Raw genomic sequence first — 19,342 nt, 5'->3', positions numbered from 1 at the left:
TAAGGTGTTCTGCAATGTGTGTTTGATTCAAATTCTTCAGTTGGTGGAATAGTGGAATACACATAGTAACTATTATGCCGCCAACAAATGTATGGTAAAGTACAATTATTTAGAGCCTGACAGTTTTCTTTACTGGAACTTTCAAAGCTTTGAAGATTTTTCAAATTTTGTATTCAGTAAAAGCAAGCCCTTTTTGAAAGTTTCTAGGGAAATAATAGGTTCCTGGCAAGGTACATGGGGAATGATAGTATAGTAATAGAATATATAAGGTTGTTCCAATGTTTGACCACTCTTTCAGTGAATAAATTTTTTCTGATATCCAACCTGAACCTTCCCTGTTGCCACTTGAGTCCGTTTCCCCTTGCTCCTTCACTAGTTGCCTGGGAGGAGGCTGACTCCCACCTCATCACACCTCCTTTCACACAGTGGTACAGAGTGATAAGGTCACCCCTGAGCCTCCTTTTCTCCAGACTAAACAACCCCAATTTCCTCAGCTGCTTCTCATAGGACTTATGTTCAGACCCTTCACCAGCTAATATAATAATTTATTAATAATATAATACATTAATATAACATTATAACTTTGCAGGGGATTTTATTGTTGATTTTTATTTGCTTTTCCGTCTGATATCTTTTGAGACAGAGCAAGACTTCAGACCTGGAGACCCCAACTTCTAGGTCTTGGCCAAAATTTCTAGGCTGCAGAGAGGAAAAAATAATTCTCCTTCTGGAACTTTGTCATAAGCAGTATTTCAAGATGAAATGTTTTGCCTTTGGAAAAGTTTTATGCTTTGGCTAGAAAATGTGACCAAAAGTAATTATTGTTTGGACAGTATTCCACGAAGAGGTGTAAAAGACTGTTGAGCTACGTAGGCACCAAACTAGGATCTATGTTTTAACTTGGTTTTGCCCTTCACTGTACAACCAAACCATATATGAATTCCACATTATCTTTTAGCTACAAGATGAAACAATTTTGCAATTTGTCATTTCAGAATTGGGGCAGTGAACTGTCGTGTCCTGGACATACGCCATCTAGTCGTGTCCCAACATCAGGTGGGAAAGAACTCCTAACCTAAAGTCACACATAGGAAAAATTTCATCTTTTGTTTCTAAAGACAGTAAGATGTTGAAATTGCACATCCTAGATGGAAAGTAAACAAAAAAAGCTGATATATTTAGCAGCAAAAGGAAAAAGTCTGTCTTGCCATTCACACTAAGTTCTACATGACAGCAGGTATGTCTCTGTGGATAAATATGATCACATTTATCATATGCATATGTCATATAAGTCATTTATCATACAGCAACGTGGCAGATTAAAATTGACCTTTTAGTGTTTTAGGGGTGTTAGTGACTTAGCAAGTTGGAATTTACTCTGATAAGCAGTGCAGTGCAAGTTCTGTGTATAGTTTAAGACTTTACAGGGAGATTTTAATAGGAAATACTGATCTATGACCCAAACCTGTAAGCCAATTAAAAGTGATTGAATGTATGCATCTGTAAACATATCTAGTCTGTTTCCATTTTTTACCTAAGCTGTTTTAAGTTCCATTTCTTTCCATGTTAGTGTAATATACTGTTGCAAGCAAAGGCAAGAAGTTATGCATATTGCCTAGCTGGCACACGGAACCTGAGGCTTTTTCTGCCTTAAAAGTCTGCAAAAGTGCCATCAGATTGGAATCTAAGACTTGCATATTTCTTCTCCTAACCAGTATTTTGTCATTTGTCAGTAATCCTGGTTTTATTCTTCTCCTGTTTTATAGTACATGAGCTCCGGCCTGGTGACATCAAAGCCATCGGAGCCCTGGGAGATTCCCTGACTGTGAGTACTGCTGTATTCCCACGTTTAGAATAAGAAGAGCAGTTGTCGTTTTCCACCTAGATATTGTCAAGTCAGGCATCATCAGATAGAAAGCAAATTGCTTTGGCTTGGCAAAGCAAAACTCATCTTCCTGGTTCCCTTTGCAAAGAAATAGCCTCAAGGGGTATGAGTGACACTGGCAATTGTGTAATCCAGCAATGAATAATTCAGGCCAGGACAGAAATGGGATCCCATTCTCTGTTGCATACAGTTTATTCAAGTGTTTTTGAAAAGGGAAGTGGCTGTTTTATAGGAACAGTCTCTTCTGACATGAGGGAAAAAAAAAGTGAAAGCAGTTGATATTTTTGATGCAATAAGACATTTTGCTGGAAACTCCCATGGAAGTAATTTATTGCAGAATGAAGTGCTTCCCACTCGAGATAATTCTGATACTTCTGTATTTCAGAATTTTGCTTTCAGTTGTTGCTTCCTGGGTTAGATGTCTTCCAGTTAAAACTCTGATGTATTTCAAGTACTAAGAAATGGAGGTTGAAAACAAAAAAGTAGATACAAAAAAAAAAAAAAAAAAAAAGGCCCCAGAGAAGAGTAGCAGGGAATACTGCAGATCTGCACTGAAGTTTTCTGAGAAAAAGTTCTAGAATTCCACAGCCCTACAGAATTGTCCTAGCATGGGATGAAAGCAAACATTTGCGTCAACAGTTCCTATGAATTTTAACTCCTGAACTAAACCAGTGCTCATTCTAGCAGCTTCTGTTCCTGTTGGGTTCAGAGGGACTTGAGGGTCTGAAGCCCTTAAATGATCAGGCTTATCTTACAGGCAGGTGTGCATGTCTTCATTATGCATCATGCACCTTCTCATTAGCTCTGAGACTGATTTTGCTTGACCTGCTGTAATCCTGGCTTTCCCCCTGCTGCAAAGCTTTGAGCTTTTCTTAGAAGAAATAAGTGAAGACCCTACGAGTCTCCCTCCTGTCCATTGCCATGACTCTTAAAATTAATTGCTTTATTTCCTCCCCCATATTGAATGCTAGGCATGACACTATCCTATACCTCTTATTTTTAAAATATAAGTTCTTTTAGTATGTGAAATGTCTCAGAAAGCCATAGGGTCTGGATTATGATGCTTGAGGTCTCTGGTCTCAAGAGCTGAGCAAAGTAGGTTCTCATATTGCCATTTTTCATGCAGTTCCTACCAGTTACACTGCCACAGCAAGATGTGTTTTGGGGTTTTATAAAGTGAACTATTTGTGGGGGGCCAGAAAAACTGGCAGAGTGTTTCCCACATGTGTACACATACTCATACCTCCCACAGCAGCCACGTGCACTTCATATGGCATCCTTGGCACAGGGGGACTGCAGCAGCCAAGTCCACCAAGGCACTGATTGTCCTCCTGGTACTTCCCACACGATCCCTGAATGCAGTCAGTGTTTATGGCTGAATTGGTACCGTGGCTTTTTGAAGAATACAAAATTAGGTGAGACCACTAAAAAATTGTAAAGCTGCAGAAGAACCCCTTCTCACAGCTGCTGCCCTGAATGCGAGTCAGGGTGCTGAGCCTGCTAGAGGTCTGTCCCCATCCTGTGAGCTACTTGAATTCAGCACGGAGGTGTTTGCTCTGATGGCTTTATGTATTTATTTAATTTTGAAGGATATGAAAGTTCACAGTGCAGGAAGGAAGGCTGTCTCAGTCTAGATACAGTTGGAGATTAATGAAACATTGAGCAGTTTAGTCATGTCGCTGGTTAGAATTCATCTGTCTGACTTCTTAGCCCCAGTGCACAATGAAAGCAATAGACACACCAACATGCTTATCTATACTGGCCAAAAAAATCCTGTCTACACCTCATCAAGTCTGTGTGTTAGACTAGCAGACTGGATCCAGGAGAGGAAAAATGGATTGTACACCAAAGATTTGTTTTCTTGGCAGATTAAAAAGCAGCTCCTCTGATTTATGTACAGCGAAAACTGGATGGGAATTTTTCATCAGTGTTTGGGGCTTTTTTTCTGGATTATTAAGTCTCTCAAAATCATCTTTCTTCAGGAAATGCCAGGATGAAGCATTTTCCATCAGAAAAAAATCCAAACAAATACCAAGCTGTTGATGTTAATCTGGGTCCCACTGGGTTGCTAAAACAGTATGAGTAGTAGCTTTAGCGTCTTATGTCCTTGACCTTACAATCCGATGTCCTCTGCCTGGACTATGTCTTACTCTGATGCTCCATTGTCTACTATCTAGGTGAATTCCTTTTACATATGAGGAGAAGCCCAGAAAACTGAAGTATGGGAGATGCAGGGCTGCCCACAGGCCAGTGTGTGGTGGTCAGTAAGGACACGGGCCACTTATGCTAAAACTGGGATATTGCAAAAGCTTGGCTGGATGCAGAGTAATGTTACCAGATTGCTTCAGCACTTTCAAAACATGATGTCTATCCTACCTAAATTCATAGGGCTTTTTTTTCCTCTTGGTATTTCATCAATTGTTATTCCCATCTTTTCCAGACTGCACTAGGAGCCAAAGTACCTGACCTACAAATAGACTGGAGGGGACTTTCCTGGAGGTGAGTGAGAATGCTCGTTTTTTTCTTTCTCTATTTTTGTGCACATAGTTAAAAGTGTGGGTCACCTGGTTGTGTAGTTACATCTTTATGTATGTAAATTCAGGGCAAGGATGCTGACACAGCAAGTATTGTTTGGTAAGGACTGGAGGTGGCAGGACTGGAAGAGAAAAGGAGTGATTCTTATGGCAGGTGGGGTGGGTGGGTTGTGTTTGTTTTTGTGGGCTTTTTCTTGCTGCTTTTTTTTCTTTTTTTTCTTTTGGTTTTTTTTTTTTTTTTTTTTTTTTTTTTTTTGTGTGTGTGTGTTAACCAGACCTGATTGCTACAAGTGTGGTCCTCTGACACAGTACCTTTTAGCCTTTTGCTAGTCTCTCTGGAGCTTATTCAAAATGTTGTTGTTGCTGTGATTATCTACTGCAGTGTCTAATGCTAGAAGGTCTGAGTGAGTGTGGATTGGCATGAACATGGTGAGGGCACTGCATACATACATACTTGGTGAAGATGTTCCAAACACCTTTGCTATTGCAAAGTGGGCAAACAAGGCACATCAGAGGGTGTGAAGCTGAATATCCACGCTAGAGTGGAAGGAAACTGCCTGCTCCCTATTGGCAGGTGGATGGTTGATAAGTGTGTGCATGTATACATTGTCCTCTTTTCTCTTTCTGCGTCCCTTTGTGTGTCTGCAGGCATGGATATTTTCAGGAGGGGCTGCCAGATGTTGGTGCAGGAGTGTATGGGCTCTGCACACAGACAAGTTCTGAATGGCAGAGGCTCTTCGTCATTGGCATTGCAGAATTGCAAATAGGTAGTTAATTAATATTTAATGCAGTCTCTCCTATGTATAACTGCACACAAATGTAGTTTCAGCAAGGTAACGTGGAGTAGCTTTAGTGAGGACATCTGCCTTTCAATGATAGGTATCCCTGCATGTCCATATGAAAAATCAGTTCTTCCAATATGGTCTGTTTCCAGCCTGAAGGCATAGCTTCTATCTTAGCTGCTGCCCTGCTTTATTTAATATGAGTTATCCTTTCACTACTTCCCCTGAATTCCTGTGGTTTATCTTCTTAGTCCTGTTTGAAGTAAGTATTTTGGGCGGGGAGGTTGTTTTTTCCTTCTTGGGCCATATGGTGACAATAAGACAGATGGCTGCAGGATTAACCCCACTGGGTGATTTTGTTCTTTCCCTTTGTAGTATTGGAGGTGATGAGACCCTGGAGATCCAGGCTACTTTACCCAGTGAGTATCCTAGAAAAGCAAAAGTTGGGTAATACACTGAAAGTCATTTAAGTGGATGCTAGGAAACATCTGGAAATGGTCATTCTCTCCTTGCAAACAGTGGGGATATCCGTCTGTTGTGGGTATGAGCAGTTCATGTGAGTCACAGATGAAATCCAGACTGACCTGATCAGCTGTAAAGTTGATTCACCCCCTCCGCATCACAGGACCTGCATGTGATTGTATCGTCCTTTTGACCAAAAGAATTAGGAGTAAACGTGCTGAAGTTGACAGAAGTTCATGGCAGACCTGCTCCTCCCTTATTTTGTTTTGTGCTTTCTAGTGACTGACTGTAATGTCTGTGGACAAATGAAGGGTTTTGAAACAATTAGCAGTCCATCTAGCCAGGGCTGTTGACAAAGCTGTGGTTCTTCCTGATGATTTCAAGTTGCTACATATCAGTGAAAAAAAAAAATCTAAAAATACGATAATTTTTTTGCCCTAGTAGTTGCCATAGAAACCATTAAGTGGTCAATGTGACAATAAATTGGAAGGGACTTGGCTTACAATGGTTGATCTATTTGTATGTGATCTATGCTGTGGAGCAGTTTGACAATACCTGACATTGTTAGTAATAAAATCTGATGTGCTTTGCCTTGTACCAGGCATATCACTGTGCTTGACGAGAAATAGAAGGCGCAATTCATTTATGCATTATAAATGAGATTCTATAAAGAGTGTTCAGACAGCACCACAGACACAGCAACAGTAACAGTTATCAGACATCGTGCTTCCCCTCTGAAGGTTTCAGTGAAATCTAGAAAAATGAAAAAAATTCACTTCTCTGCCACAAGTAGTCTTATCTAGCTGGAGGAGTGAGAGGTAGAGGGCCATATTCAGGGCATCTGCTTCTGGTACATAAAAGAAAGTAACCACGAGTACTCTGACACTTAAATTCAAAAGTAGTGACATGCCTGAGATCCACCTGTGCATCTCCTGGGCCACCAGGCCCTGACTTCTCAGGCCCATGGGGAGAAATAATTGCAGTGATGAAATTTGGACAGTAACTAGAGTCTTCAAAGCAGCCATATCTCTAGCTCCTGTGAAGTCACACGCATGAGGGGAAAACACAGGTCCATATTCTCACCACTCAACTGGCTCCTGCTTCTGCGCGCAGGAGGCAGCGCTGCTGGTTGTACTGTGAGTGGTCAAACACTGTGGCTTTTCTTTTTAAGACATCCTGAAGAAATTCAATCCGAACCTCTTTGGCTTCTCCAGTGGCAGTTCCAAGGAAACAGCTGGATTCAACGTTGCAGAGAGAAATGCCACAGCAGGGTAAGGACAATTGCAAAGGAGTGAGACGTGATGGACTGGCAGGTGACCTTTGTGGTGCATGTCAGGGTTGAGGTAATGCTGGTGACCTGCTGGTACTCTGGCATGCTTCTGTGATCTGATGTTTTTAATTGTGAGTTTTGGGGTTTTATTTTTTAAATTCAATTCAGGATTTGGGGGATTTGTTTGTTATCTTTTTAAAAATTAGACACAAGCTTCCTTTCTTTATTTGATTTCTGCCCATAGTTTTTGAGCCAATGCTTTAGTTATGCTTCTAATTCAGCCAGTACCTTTTTCTGTCTTGTCTTCAGTGTGCAGGTCCCTAATTCACTGTCAGGCAATATCTGTAATGAGAAAAAATTCATGAGCATCTCTTTTATTCCTTGATTTCTTGAAAATGTGCCTGAAACTAACTAATAGAAGCCCACTGCTACCCTAATGGCATTAAAAACTATACCTGTTTGCATTGCAAAGGGGAAAAAAATGAGCAGCTGGGAAATAATTCCTTTCTCCTCCTGAAGAAAAAAATCTGCTAGTCTGTTAAGAACCAAAAGGTGTAAGAATTTGTATGGCTTACCCTGTGCCTGTTCCATGAATACTCACAGAATTTGTTTCCAAAGCTTTTTGTGATGCCTTTAACAACCATTAAATCTGCTGCAGGAGAGATTTAGGATAGCTATCAAAGCCTGTATAGCTACTAAATATTTCATAGGTACCCTGAGCAAAGCTGACTCAGCGTGATCAATATGGTTCTGGGAATCCAAATAATGTAACTGCATTTGTGTAGTTGCTGGAGAGAGGCAGGGCTTATTAGCTCAAGCACAGTCTTATTCTGGTATATCAGGAGCTCGTTTCCATCTGGTGTCTCAGCATGGTTTTTTGCTTTGGCCTGTGGATGTTGCATCCTGTCCAGAGCTGGACTGGGACTCTCCAGCCTGGCAGTCCCACAATGTAAGCAATATCTTCCAGCCATAAGACAAGCCATAGGAATTTAAGGCTGGATCAGGAAGGCTGGTTAGGTGCCCAGCTTCTGTGTCAGCACCAAACTCCCCCAGCAGATCTTTGAAGGGAGTTATGCAACTCAATGTCTCTGTGCATCTGGGCATTAGTGTTTTTTCCAAACAAAATGCACTTAAGCCAACTCTGAGATGGGAAGAACTCATACCAGTTGTGTGCCACTTGGCAGCCATCCCAGCTGAAAAGCTGAAGGCTTTTCAGATCAGATTATTCACTTGTGCAACTTGGTCCTTCAGTGTTTGCTCAGCCTTTTGAGGCATCACTTTCCTTATACTGATTTCTGCTGATCCTGAGATCCCCTGAAAGGAGGAGTGAGAGATCAAGAAGATGAAGTGCTTTTAGAGCACACATCTAAAATCTTCTGTTCTCTCTCCTAGTGATATGCCAGCCCAAGCTCGTGCACTGGTGGAGCTGATGAGAAGCAGCTCGGTAAGTGGGATTTGGGCCACGCCTCAGTGCTCCCGTGGTCTCTGGGAGAGGACTGTAATTAATGGGATGCTTGAGTCATGAAGAGTGCTTTACTGATGAAAGAAAAGTCCTTGTCTCTGCTGTGCTTTCCAATGAATGTACCAGATGAATTACCCCTAATGTAGGGTGCAGTGCAGCCAGGAGATGTAAGGATGATAGTGAGGAAGGGGAGAAATCTGAAGGCTCAGGTGAGATCACAGGATTGCTTTGTTGGGCAGCAGCCTTCAAAGTGAAGGTCGTAAAGGTTGAGTGTAAAATTGCTGGAGCAGGTACCTGCAGACCAACATGAGTCACAATATTCACAATACTGGGAAGAGGGACTACTGAAGTCTGCAGGAGAAAAAGCCCTCTGGGTTTTTGAAAAGTCTGGTTTTGAGCAGGCAAATAATTAATCAGTGACCAGAAACCTCAGGACTGGGTGAATCTCTGTCACACCATAATCTTTTAGAGAATTAGAGGGGATCTAGCATTGTGGACCAGTCTGCTATGCCAGCTCCCCTGAGGGCTACAAAGGGCATCAAAAGCAAAGAGGGGAAGAAATCTATGAGGAATTTAAAGCTGCCCTGCTCCGAGCTTTGGCTGAATTTGAGTGGATGACTGGGTGTGAGCATTCCCTCTAAGGGAATGGGAGTGCCTGGTGCTCCTTGGCTCAGGCTGAATGGGAAAGGGAGGCACTGAATAAGCAGGATTTGTCAAAGCATGTGTCTCTCCATGCCAGAACTCTTGATGGATGCTGCATGCTCACCCCACTGTCAGTTACTCTGCATTGCCAATTGTTTGGCAGAGTGAAGGGAGCTGGCATGGCTTTTCAATAGAATAGAAGAGCAGAGGCTCTTGTACTTTGTTTTATTCACAGCTTTTAATGCATTTTTTTAAAAAGCGAGAGGGCTGTGTCCCTGCCATAACATTGCATTGCCTCTTCATGAAAGTCTTTCTGAGCAAATTGCTGGTTAAAGAGGAGAATTCAGACCTGTGGGTGATTCCCAGGCCCTCCCTCTATTTGTGGGATCCTTTCGCAGATGTTTGTTATGTAAATGCACCACACTAAAAATAGTTGCCTTTGATTCCTTTCTTTGTACTGAATGTTACAAAATGTTTTGATGAGATCCAGCTCTCAGCAGCGCCTATTGTTAGCTTGTGGTGACGTGGATGCTGCAGCTGCCCTTATATGAGCTCAGTGAAGTCACCAGCCTCCTGGACTCTTCTATTTTAATCCAGCTGTCTGTTCCCTGGGGCACCCCTTGCCCCTCCTGGCCACGGGATAATTCTTGCCCAGCTGGCAGGGATCCCCAGCAGCTCCAGTTCCACAGCTTCATGAGTCACTCCAGCCTCCACTCCCACACGGCTTTATCCCCACGCTGCCTGCAGGTGCAGCCATGGCTGGCAAATCTCTCCTGTCCATCCCTGTCCTGAAGCTGACATTCATTTAGGGATGCTTGCTGCCACAGACACATTTCCATGCTTGGTTACCCTGACAGAGCTTGTCTGCTGAAGGGAATTTCCTCACAGAAGCCAAGGTGAATTGCAGTAGACTAGCAAACAGTTCAGATTTTCCCCCTGGAGAGAGGCTTTTCTTCTGCCAGTTTAACTCAGCATACCTCCTTTGTTCTGCCCTACTGTCTGTGTCCCGTTTAGCCCCATTTGTGAATGTTACCTCTGCATGCCTAAGCAATGGGTGCTGCAATCTGTTTATTTTATGTGCCACTAGAAAATTAACTTCAAGGAAGACTGGAAGCTGATTACCGTCCTTGTTGGAGGCAGCGACCTATGCCAGTACTGCTTGGACAAGGTTTGTATCTCTGAATCGAGGCATTTGGCAGGTGACCAGCCCTGGAAATATAGCCTTTCTCTCTCTCAGGGAGCCAAAGTTCCTCTTTGTTTAAGAAGCGCTTAGAAGTCCTGCCCCTTTCATCTGTATTGTATCAGAAACAAGTGCACAGCTTTTAACACCAGGGCACTGCAGCTCTGGAGAAATGCGTTTTTTAAATACTATGAACCTGCCCATACTGACCAAAACACCAAGATTAAGATGAGGAGCTCTCCCTGCTTAACTGGACAAAGCAATCAGTGTGGTATCTTAGGCATGTTATGGGACACAAATGAAGTCTTCTGGAAAGTGTCTCCACACAATAATTACTGAGGATGCCCAATTCTTGCTTCAGAATGACACTCAATATCAGTTTACAGTGAAAAACATGTCTTTTCTTTAGCTGTCAGTGGTCATCCCCTCTGAAACAGTTCATGTAGCACAGATTGGGGGTCTGGACCCCAGCTTGTTGAAATGACCAGGTGCTTTTCTCTGTTTTGCTCTTTACTTTATAGGCTGCTGCCTGGAGCCTTTCTCCCCGTAGCTACATTTCTAGAACTGCAGTCACAAAGTTGTTTTGCTTATGGGCTTTGTGGGGTCTGAGTGCCTTCATATCAGTTTCTCCAGACTGGCAGTTTGAAAAATAAGATGTTGTTCTGTTCATCAGACAACACAAAATCCAAAAGTGTGATCAATATAGTCATTATCAGGGAAAGGCTCTGCCAAGATACCTCAGGGTTTCCTATAGCGATTAGGTGAATGTATTAATGACATAAAAAGAGAAGCACTATATAACCTCTGTACATGGGCCAATAAACTTCTTGATCTGGAAATATATCTGCCAGCAGAAGAAAAAAGGAGCATCAAGTCGGTGTATCTTCTCACAGACCACCTCCTTGGTTCATTAAAAAGACTGATTCTTTTTTTTTTTTAAACAGGAAACCTATTCAGTGCAAAAGTATGTAAAGCACCTTCAGGACACTCTGGATATTTTCTATAAGGAGGTAAGCTTTTCAGATACCCTAGCAAGCTATGTTCCTGGCAAGTACCCTGATGTTTTTCTCACCTCTGATAGACTGTCAGTGATTATGTTTCATACAAGATCATCTTTCAAATAGCTGGAGTCAGACTGTTCCTCCGTGCTGCATTTCAACAACTGTATTAGCTCATGCCCTGAGAGAGGGCTGCAGTTTCAGAAAAACTGTGTTTCACCATATTTATGCTGTGGACCAGACATACCATGACCCTACAGCCAGTTTTCGTGGCTAAACCAACCATAAACAGTTTCATTTACCCTAGAGCAAATGGAAATGTCCCAAGGAGTGAAGCAGCATTTCGGCTGGTTTGTACTAGCTGCTGGAATTTTTTTGGCTGACGTCCACTGTATGTCTCCCTCCCCCTCATTTTATACATCATCCTTGCACATGCCACTGTCTGCAGCCAGTGCAGTTTGCCCTGACTCCCTGACCTACGGATGGCACTTCTCCCTCTTTGTAGTGGTATCATGTTCTGCTATTTGTAACATGTCTGTATGTCTGGTTATTATAATTTTTGCAGCTCCCAAGAGTCTTTATCAACATGGTAGAGATGTTAGAGTTCTCTGGACTGCGTCAAATCACAGCAAGCTCTTCAGAGTGTGCTTTGAGAGCAAAGTAAGTGAGCAAAACAACTCTTTGCCTAGAAAGTGATATTTTTTTTGGCTCAGTCTCAGTTTCTACAGGAGGACATCCACACTGAGCTTTCCAAGCTTCTTGCATTGCTGCCTTTACCGGATGCACTAATTCTCATCAACTTTCTATTACTTCTTCCAATATTTCAACTAAAAGGCACGCACCTGTGGATAGCAGAGTTATCACTTCTCAGCTCTAAGGCAGCATAACACAGCACAAGTCAACATATGATTGTTGTGCTGCTGAACTTTGAAGGCTTTTTTGCCCAGCCATCCCCTGGTCAGCAGCACAGGCTGACTTCCCTGATGCCTCTCTTTGTATCCTGTGCTGCATTACCTCTGGTGCAGGCTGGGCTGCATACAGCAGAGCACAACCAGGAACTGCTCCTCACACCTAATGAAGGAGACCAAAATCTTAACTTAAGGTCGAGAGACTTGATTTAGAAAGCAGCAGTGTCTTTAAAGGCATCAGAATGGACATGAAAAGCCTCTTTAGTCTCGCAGAGAAAGGTGTAACAAAGACCACTAGTTGGGAGGTGATGCCAAATGAATTCAAATTAGGTTAGGCACAGATTTTTAATAATACAAGTAATTAACTACAGGAACACACTGGAAGAGAAAATAATGAATTGACTATCTTGCTTGATGTCTTCATATTCATTCCAAGGACATTCTTAGAATATAAATTTCAGTGAAGCACAAGTTATTACCTCTTGTTATGAGGGAAAAATAATAAAACAGAGTGGTGCAAGGATTCAGACTACATGAAAAATTTGTCTTTTTTAAGTTCAAACTCCCAGATGTCTGAAAATTTGCTGTAAGCCCATTCATGGGGTGGGTTTTCTTATCCTAACACATCTGGTTTCCTGCTAATGTGTGGCATACTAAATACTTTTTTTGTGTTTGACTCAAGAGTTGTGGATCCTGCAGCTTTCTGGCTGCAACAGGTGTTCATTTTGAAAAGTAAGTCAGTAGAGATTTTTCTTTTCTGAAGTATCTGTCCACTTGTAAGCCACTGAGGTGTCTCTCCCTTCTGCATGTGAGCTTTGAGCACCTATCCCGAGCTTCTTGAACAGACACACACTGCCAAAGAACTGTGAATAGACTATTCTAGACTAGCTTTTAATTCTAGTATTTCTTTCATTGAAGGCAAGTTTGCCCATGTTTCTTAAACCCAGAGGAAAATTCGTCTGAATTACAAGAAATTAAGAGAGTTAACAGAGATTTTCAGGTAATGCATTGATTCTGTAACTGGTCATCTTCACTTGTGTCTCTTTGTATTGCTTCCCTCACTGACCTTCCTCTCATGCATCTCTTCAGCACTACAGAGAGGGATAACTGGAAAAAAACTTGGCTACAGCCTAATTGAAACCCTACCCAGATAACCAGTTAGTAGCAGTGCAAGTCTTTCCATGTTGCCTTACGATTTGACCTCGGTTCTGAGCTGGATGCAGATGGAGACCAGCTCTGTTTCCAACTGCTGTTTCAACAGCCGAAAAGGAGTTAGTAATGATGACTGCTTTGTTGATATGTGTTTGTCTGTTATGAGCCCAGTGAGTAGCTCACATGAATTAACATGTCACTGCAAGAGTGACAAATGACCTTGCATCAGCTGTTTTGTGAAACAGCTTAGCAGAAAAAATTAAGTAAACTAACCATGGGCCAGCTTAATATCTGAGAGTAACTTTTCATAGCCTCAGGCATAAGATTCACTCAAAATTAACAGAAGCTATAAATAGCTGTTGGAGCAGAAGCTTTTTCCATCGATGTTCTTATGAATACAGGAATCACTGTATCAGATCACATTATGTTCTCCATTCTGGCTCTGGCAGTGGCTGTTCCAATGAATCTGACAAAGATCAAGAAATTCACCTTGGAAAATGCTTGTATAAGCCTACTAGAGGGGTCGTTTTTCTTAACTAAGGAAGATGGATTAGGAATGTTTTGAGATACCACTGGGAGCATTAGCATTTGTAGCCATAAGATGGCAAGTTACAATGAGATGGGATTTTTTATTTGTATGAATGTCTGTGACCATAATTTTTGAAAGTGGCAGGTAATTTTTCAATGTTTAAGTTTTATTTTAATTCAAGCACACCTTTCTGAAAAATCAAGTGCACTTCAGCCTTAAGTTGGCATTCTAGACTCATTTGTCACTTCCAAAAATGTTAGCCTTATTCCTCTTTTTTAATTTTCTGTAAATTTTAATCTCATTGCAATTGTGCAGCTTTGGTTTCTATCAGTAAGGTTTGAACTACTTTTTCTATTTTTTTTTTTTCCTTTTTTTAAATTAAGCAATCTATATCTTCTATTTTTTTTTTTTTGTTTGAATTAACCCAGCTTCTGGGCATTTTCCTCATGAAAATCTCTTCACTAACCAAATTATTTTCTCAGCTGTTTTCTTGACTGCTTTAGCTGGATTTACACTAACAATTTACGGCTTCCTACACTGAAAGCTGTGTAATCTGCATGTTTCTGATAGCTGACAAATGTTAGATGAGCCTTGTGAGTAAGTCTGCTGTTCTCACAACTTCCACCGCATCCAGGCTGAAGCACTGCGGCTGATCGACAGCGGTCGGTACGAACAGCGGGAGGACTTTGCAGTAGTCATGCAGCCGTTTTTCCGGAACACCTTGTTGCCCCTGGATAGCGTGAGTCCTCTTTTGCTTTCTCATTATGCAAGGGCCAGTATCTTGATTTCTCTTAAGCCAGTAAGATCCATGCCACAAAGGATTGTGTTTTCTTCTCTCTGCACGGTTCAGTGGCGCAGCGTGGAATCTGTGGGTAAGAGTGAGAGAGGAGAAGACAGGAAGTCTCACAAGAAGACAAGAAGATCCACAGTGCTGCCTGTGAATCAAAATGGCTTTAGGAAACATTCATAGTGTGCACCCATAAACGAGGCACCCTCTAACTTCCTCTAAACTGCATGTGGCTTCCCCTGTTGAGGCGGTTGGTTAGCATTCACCACAGTTTCCCGATTTAGGTTACAGAATTTGTTCAGGTTTTCTTCAAATGGAGACCAGCACTTGAATCTGTGACTCATCCAAGCCTAGAAACAGGAAGCAGCCTTTGAAACCAAACACTGATTCTCCTTCTTTTCTCAAGCCTTAGCATTATGTATGCTGTGTAGTTTGGGATACAAATATCCAGCATGAATCCTGGTCAAAACAACCCAGTTTTGCATAGTAGTGATCCTTTTTACGTACCATCCCCATTTTTTTTTTTTTCTGGCAACCAGAAGATCAAACAATGGTCACCATACAGGTAGCGATGAGGCAAATTCCCCCTAAGAGAGACATTTGCCACAGCTGGATAAGCCCATCATTTTTATTGTTATCTGAAATTCAGCAGAAATTTCAACACCTGGAAGATTGTAAGTCTGAGTCACAGAAGTTTAAAAAGCAATAATAAGCAGTTTTCTATCAGTTCTGTACAACATGGAATGTGGGTCAATGTCAGTGTCCATGTAACAGCTGTGACTGTTGGCTTAATGATAGGTTTAGTTTTGTTAAGAAAATTTCTATGTGAAGTTGAGCAGGCTACATTACACAGAAGGTCTCAAGGTGCAGCAATCAGCCCATAGTTAGGAGTACCTGAGTTTATTTTTTACCTAAGTGTGAAAACATGACCATATTGTCTTTAGGAAGATACCAAAATTGTGAAGTGGGTATACCAAGTACAGTACACTATTAGATATTGTATGTCCGATCTCAGAGATTGAAATCTGATGAGAAATACATTTTTGCTTTTATTGCAGACCAGCAAGCCAGATATGAGTTTCTTTGCTGCAGACTGCTTTCATTTCAGTGTAAGAGGTTATGCTGAGATGGCCATGGCTCTCTGGAATAATATGGTAAGGGGTTACAACTTAGATCCCTATGTGTTTGTGGTAGCAGTATCTACAAAAGATCATGAGAAAGGTGTCTGAAACAAAAGAGTAAGCAAGACATAAAACTGATGTCCTAACAAGAGGGGGTAGCCCAACTCTGAGATTCTCCTCACTCTGCATTGCTTAGGAACGTAATCCAAAGTGATCATGTTGCATGAAACAGTGTAAGTCGTTGCTCTTTCAAAATGGGAAGTCCTGAGAGTCTTAATATAATGAAAAATTCCTTTCTGATTTGGTAAATAACTTGCATTGAAACAAAAAGTCAGTCTGAACAGTTAAACATTCAGTTCTGTAGGTTTGCTGAAAATGTCTATTCAATAAGCTTGCCCTTCTTCTATGTATTCTGTTATATTTATTAGGAAAATGTATATGTGACTGAATTTTTGCTGCCATTAATAGTGTGGACATGTTGTACCACCCACTCTTGTATCTGAGGCAGTTTTAGTAGAGTCACTAAAACTAATGGGGGGCTGAAATTAAACTTATGATGCTTGTAACCACATTCCATCTGTCATTTTGGGGGAGATGATAGCTTTTGAATCATGTTGGAAGAAGGTGTAAGAGGCACATGCTAGACTTGATAACTCCAAGGTCACAGTTGCTTTCAGAAATGTTTCCCCATGTTGGAAGGAAACTATGGCATTTTCATGCCACAGCAACATTTCCTCCCCTTGTCTTGTAAACACCAGTACCCAAACACATTGTGCTAGCAGAACTCCTGCATTCTTGTTTGTACAAGAAACAAGCATAAATGGGGGGGAATTTCTTTTCCATCTGAGTAAAAGTTTGAGCAAGATAAGAAACTTACAGGATACCCCAGAATGAGCTTGAGCAGAAGGACTGGAAAACTCAGGGCAGGAATCTGTGCAGTTGCCCAGTATGGCATATGAGCTGCAGGTCCAGGGTTATAGAATGTACAACGTACACACATGCTCGGAGTAATTGATTTGTGTGTGCACAGCAAATCTGCCTGTGTTCCAGCAGGCTTCCCTGTCTGGGACTCCAGGTGACAGCAGGCTGGTACACTTCAATCTGCTTCTTAGTTTAAACAGGGCTAATGGTGGGCCAGAAACTCCAGGAAAATGTAGAAAAATTCAAATTGAGCATGGCTGAGGGTTTCAAGAAAAAAAAAAGAGACAGTACCTGGGCATATGGCGGTCTTAAATTGGGTTTCTGTTGCCATGTGGTATTCCTACTGGCCATTACTCATTCCTGAATCACCATCAGTCTTTTTTCCTATGCCACCAGTGTTTTTTTCTGTCCAGACTGTCATTCATTTCCTACGCGTATAAGGATATTGCCACAAAGCTTTCTACTGAGGTGGCAGGGATCGGGTTCTTACTGATGCAAAGCACAGCTATTCCCTCCCATAGAGATCTGTCGGTCTATGCCAACTGAAGATGTTAGTGTTTACTATTTAAATCTGGTTCTTGTAGCACATCCCTGCTTTTCCCGCAGTCCTTGTACGGCAAGGCTATGCAAGCTTACTGTAAGGCGGCATTGTTTCCCTGTTCCCTGAAAAGCTCGGCAGGCTGCAGGCTTATGGCCAAATGACACGGATTCTTGTCAGTGCACATCAAGGGCCAGACTGTGCCTGGCCACTGTGTGGGTATGCAGGGTTTGGGATGGCTTACGGGATGTCTCTCCTTTGCCGTAATGTTCTTTGCCCTTTTTGCTTCGTGCAAAACAAAGTGTGCTCCTGCTCTCTCAAGTCAGAAGACTCTGGTGTCTTAAGGGGTTTCCACTGGTCCCAAACCCACCTTGTCAGGTCTTTGGCCAAGATGAAGAGACACATGGACAGAGTTTTTGGCTTGTGTTCTGCCTCCACGCTTGCTATATGCTCTAGAGGAGCTGTGGGTTTCTTCTAGAACTTATCCTCTATGCTCATGGACTTGAGGATACTGTCATCTTCAAAGCTCAGAAGCTAATGCTCCTGAAGAACAGATTGCATAGAGATGAAGTAAGCATGGATGGTTACAGAATTTTGTATTTTATCATCTTTTGTCTGGGCTCTGTGCCAGAATCCTTACCAAGTGCCCTGTCATGGGAAGAATTACAATTTTCTACAAATAACCAGTTGCCCTGCAGGCAGAATGCTGCAAGATATGAGCCACGCATCATGCAAATAACTGTCTTGTTCCCTTTAAGGTACAACAAAACGACCAAATTCAGTCTTCACTGCATTAGCTGGTGGGTGGGCCAAGTGATTAGGAGTCATAAAAGAGTCCATCAGGACCCTACCACAATCAGCAAAACTTGGCATCCTGTTTTGCTTCTCATCTTCTCTTCACTTGCTAGCTTTCTTCTCTTCCCTAGTTATATTTTTCTGTGGTACATATCTTTTTATTTTACAGTCTCTGCTAGCTTCTTTCTATTTTTAAAAATTTTTTATTAAAAATGAACTAGAGAGAGAAAATATTCCCTGTGCTTCCATATGAGAATCTTACGGATGGAATTTGTTTTTTCCCTGTTGTGTTGGGCTTGTTGCTGTATTGTTTCTTTTCAGCATACAGCTAACACTTTAATCCCTTGAGGACAGTAAATGCTTTTATGGACAACAGCAGAAGCAACAGCTGTCCTCTGTGCTGTATTCCCAGAGGTGCTGGATGACAACTTTGCAGTTCTCTGTGGACTAATCTTGAAGTCATTACTTCAGGCATGTCCATACAACTGCTGTAAACACTTCGATTAACATGACTGAGCAAGCCTCTACTCGTTAGCTTAACTATGGCAACCGGTGGTATGTGCACTCCTAGCCAAGCACAACTGCCTGCTATTAGCCTGGGCATATTTTATGTTGAGTTGGAAATGGGCTCGGGGTGAGCCTGTGGTCAGCTATTGCAACTTAGCTGACAACTGATGGTATAAAAGGCTCTGTTAACTCACTTCTTGCAAGATTGTGAACCCAGCCTCAGCTAAAACTCCCAGGGAATTTCTTGTCTGAGTGAAGACTGCAAAGGTTGGCGCTGTCCCATCCTCTCTCGGTATCTCTGTCATTTCTGAAGCAACTCCCATCACCGTGACACCTAGGCATCTTTCTTTAAGTAATATGCTAAGTCATATGTCTAACATCTGTCATGTGGGTTTTATCCTTTGTGGTTTATACTGCCAGTTGAGATGAGTAATGGCAGAACTGGGTGTAATAGTGAACTACTTCACTTTAATGGAACATTTAAAATATGTTGTATTCAGAGCAACGCAAAAGGAATAAAGACTTATCCTATTCCTTGCTTCTGAGGGAGTTAGTCTGCAGCCAGTGCATTAGATTGTCAATGTCTCCAGTTCATGACTGTTAAAATGTTTGCAAACTTTCCTGTGCTCCTTCTAGCACACTTTTTCATTATTGCAAGCACCAAAAGATTGGATAAGAAGTTGTAACTGTCTGAGTCAAGAGAGTCTGAGAAGAAAAAAATTCATCATTATGTTTAACATTGCTTTTTCTTCTTCAGCTGGAGCCAGTTGGTGAAAAGCAGACTTACAACAACTTTACCCATGACACATCAAAACTCAGGTGTCCAAACCCTGTAAGTAAAGGTCAAGGTGCTCCCTCCATTGATTATC

At 41.9% G+C, this 19,342-nt stretch overlaps 1 protein-coding gene and 1 long non-coding RNA gene across 5 annotated transcripts in view; one reads left to right on the top strand and one right to left on the bottom strand.

Moving 5' to 3' along the window:
* Positions 1–19,342, top strand: part of PLB1 (phospholipase B1) — a 92,078-nt gene that overhangs the window by 70,839 nt on the left and 1,897 nt on the right. For all 3 annotated transcript variants that reach the window (XM_069009792.1, XM_069009791.1, XM_069009790.1), the window contains 13 exons: positions 996–1,056; positions 1,767–1,825; positions 4,326–4,384; positions 5,577–5,620; positions 6,835–6,934; positions 8,326–8,377; positions 10,125–10,205; positions 11,162–11,227; positions 11,781–11,875; positions 13,042–13,123; positions 14,439–14,543; positions 15,650–15,745; positions 19,231–19,305. In XM_069009792.1, coding sequence (XP_068865893.1) covers positions 996–1,056; positions 1,767–1,825; positions 4,326–4,384; positions 5,577–5,620; positions 6,835–6,934; positions 8,326–8,377; positions 10,125–10,205; positions 11,162–11,227; positions 11,781–11,875; positions 13,042–13,123; positions 14,439–14,543; positions 15,650–15,745; positions 19,231–19,305 — 975 coding nt within the window. The remainder of the gene's footprint in view (positions 1–995; positions 1,057–1,766; positions 1,826–4,325; positions 4,385–5,576; positions 5,621–6,834; positions 6,935–8,325; positions 8,378–10,124; positions 10,206–11,161; positions 11,228–11,780; positions 11,876–13,041; positions 13,124–14,438; positions 14,544–15,649; positions 15,746–19,230; positions 19,306–19,342) is intronic.
* Positions 14,583–19,342, bottom strand: part of LOC138107920 (uncharacterized) — a 39,804-nt gene continuing 35,044 nt past the window's right edge. Inside the window, exon 3 of one of the 2 annotated variants that reach the window (XR_011149771.1) lies at positions 14,583–14,670. This is a non-coding gene — a long non-coding RNA (uncharacterized lncRNA). The remainder of the gene's footprint in view (positions 14,671–19,342) is intronic. The other variant, XR_011149772.1, reaches the window with a different exon arrangement.

Source organism: Aphelocoma coerulescens, chromosome 3 (genome assembly GCF_041296385.1).
Source record: "Aphelocoma coerulescens isolate FSJ_1873_10779 chromosome 3, UR_Acoe_1.0, whole genome shotgun sequence".
NCBI lineage: Eukaryota > Metazoa > Chordata > Aves > Passeriformes > Corvidae > Aphelocoma > Aphelocoma coerulescens.
This window is presented reverse-complemented; position numbering and strand designations above follow the sequence as displayed.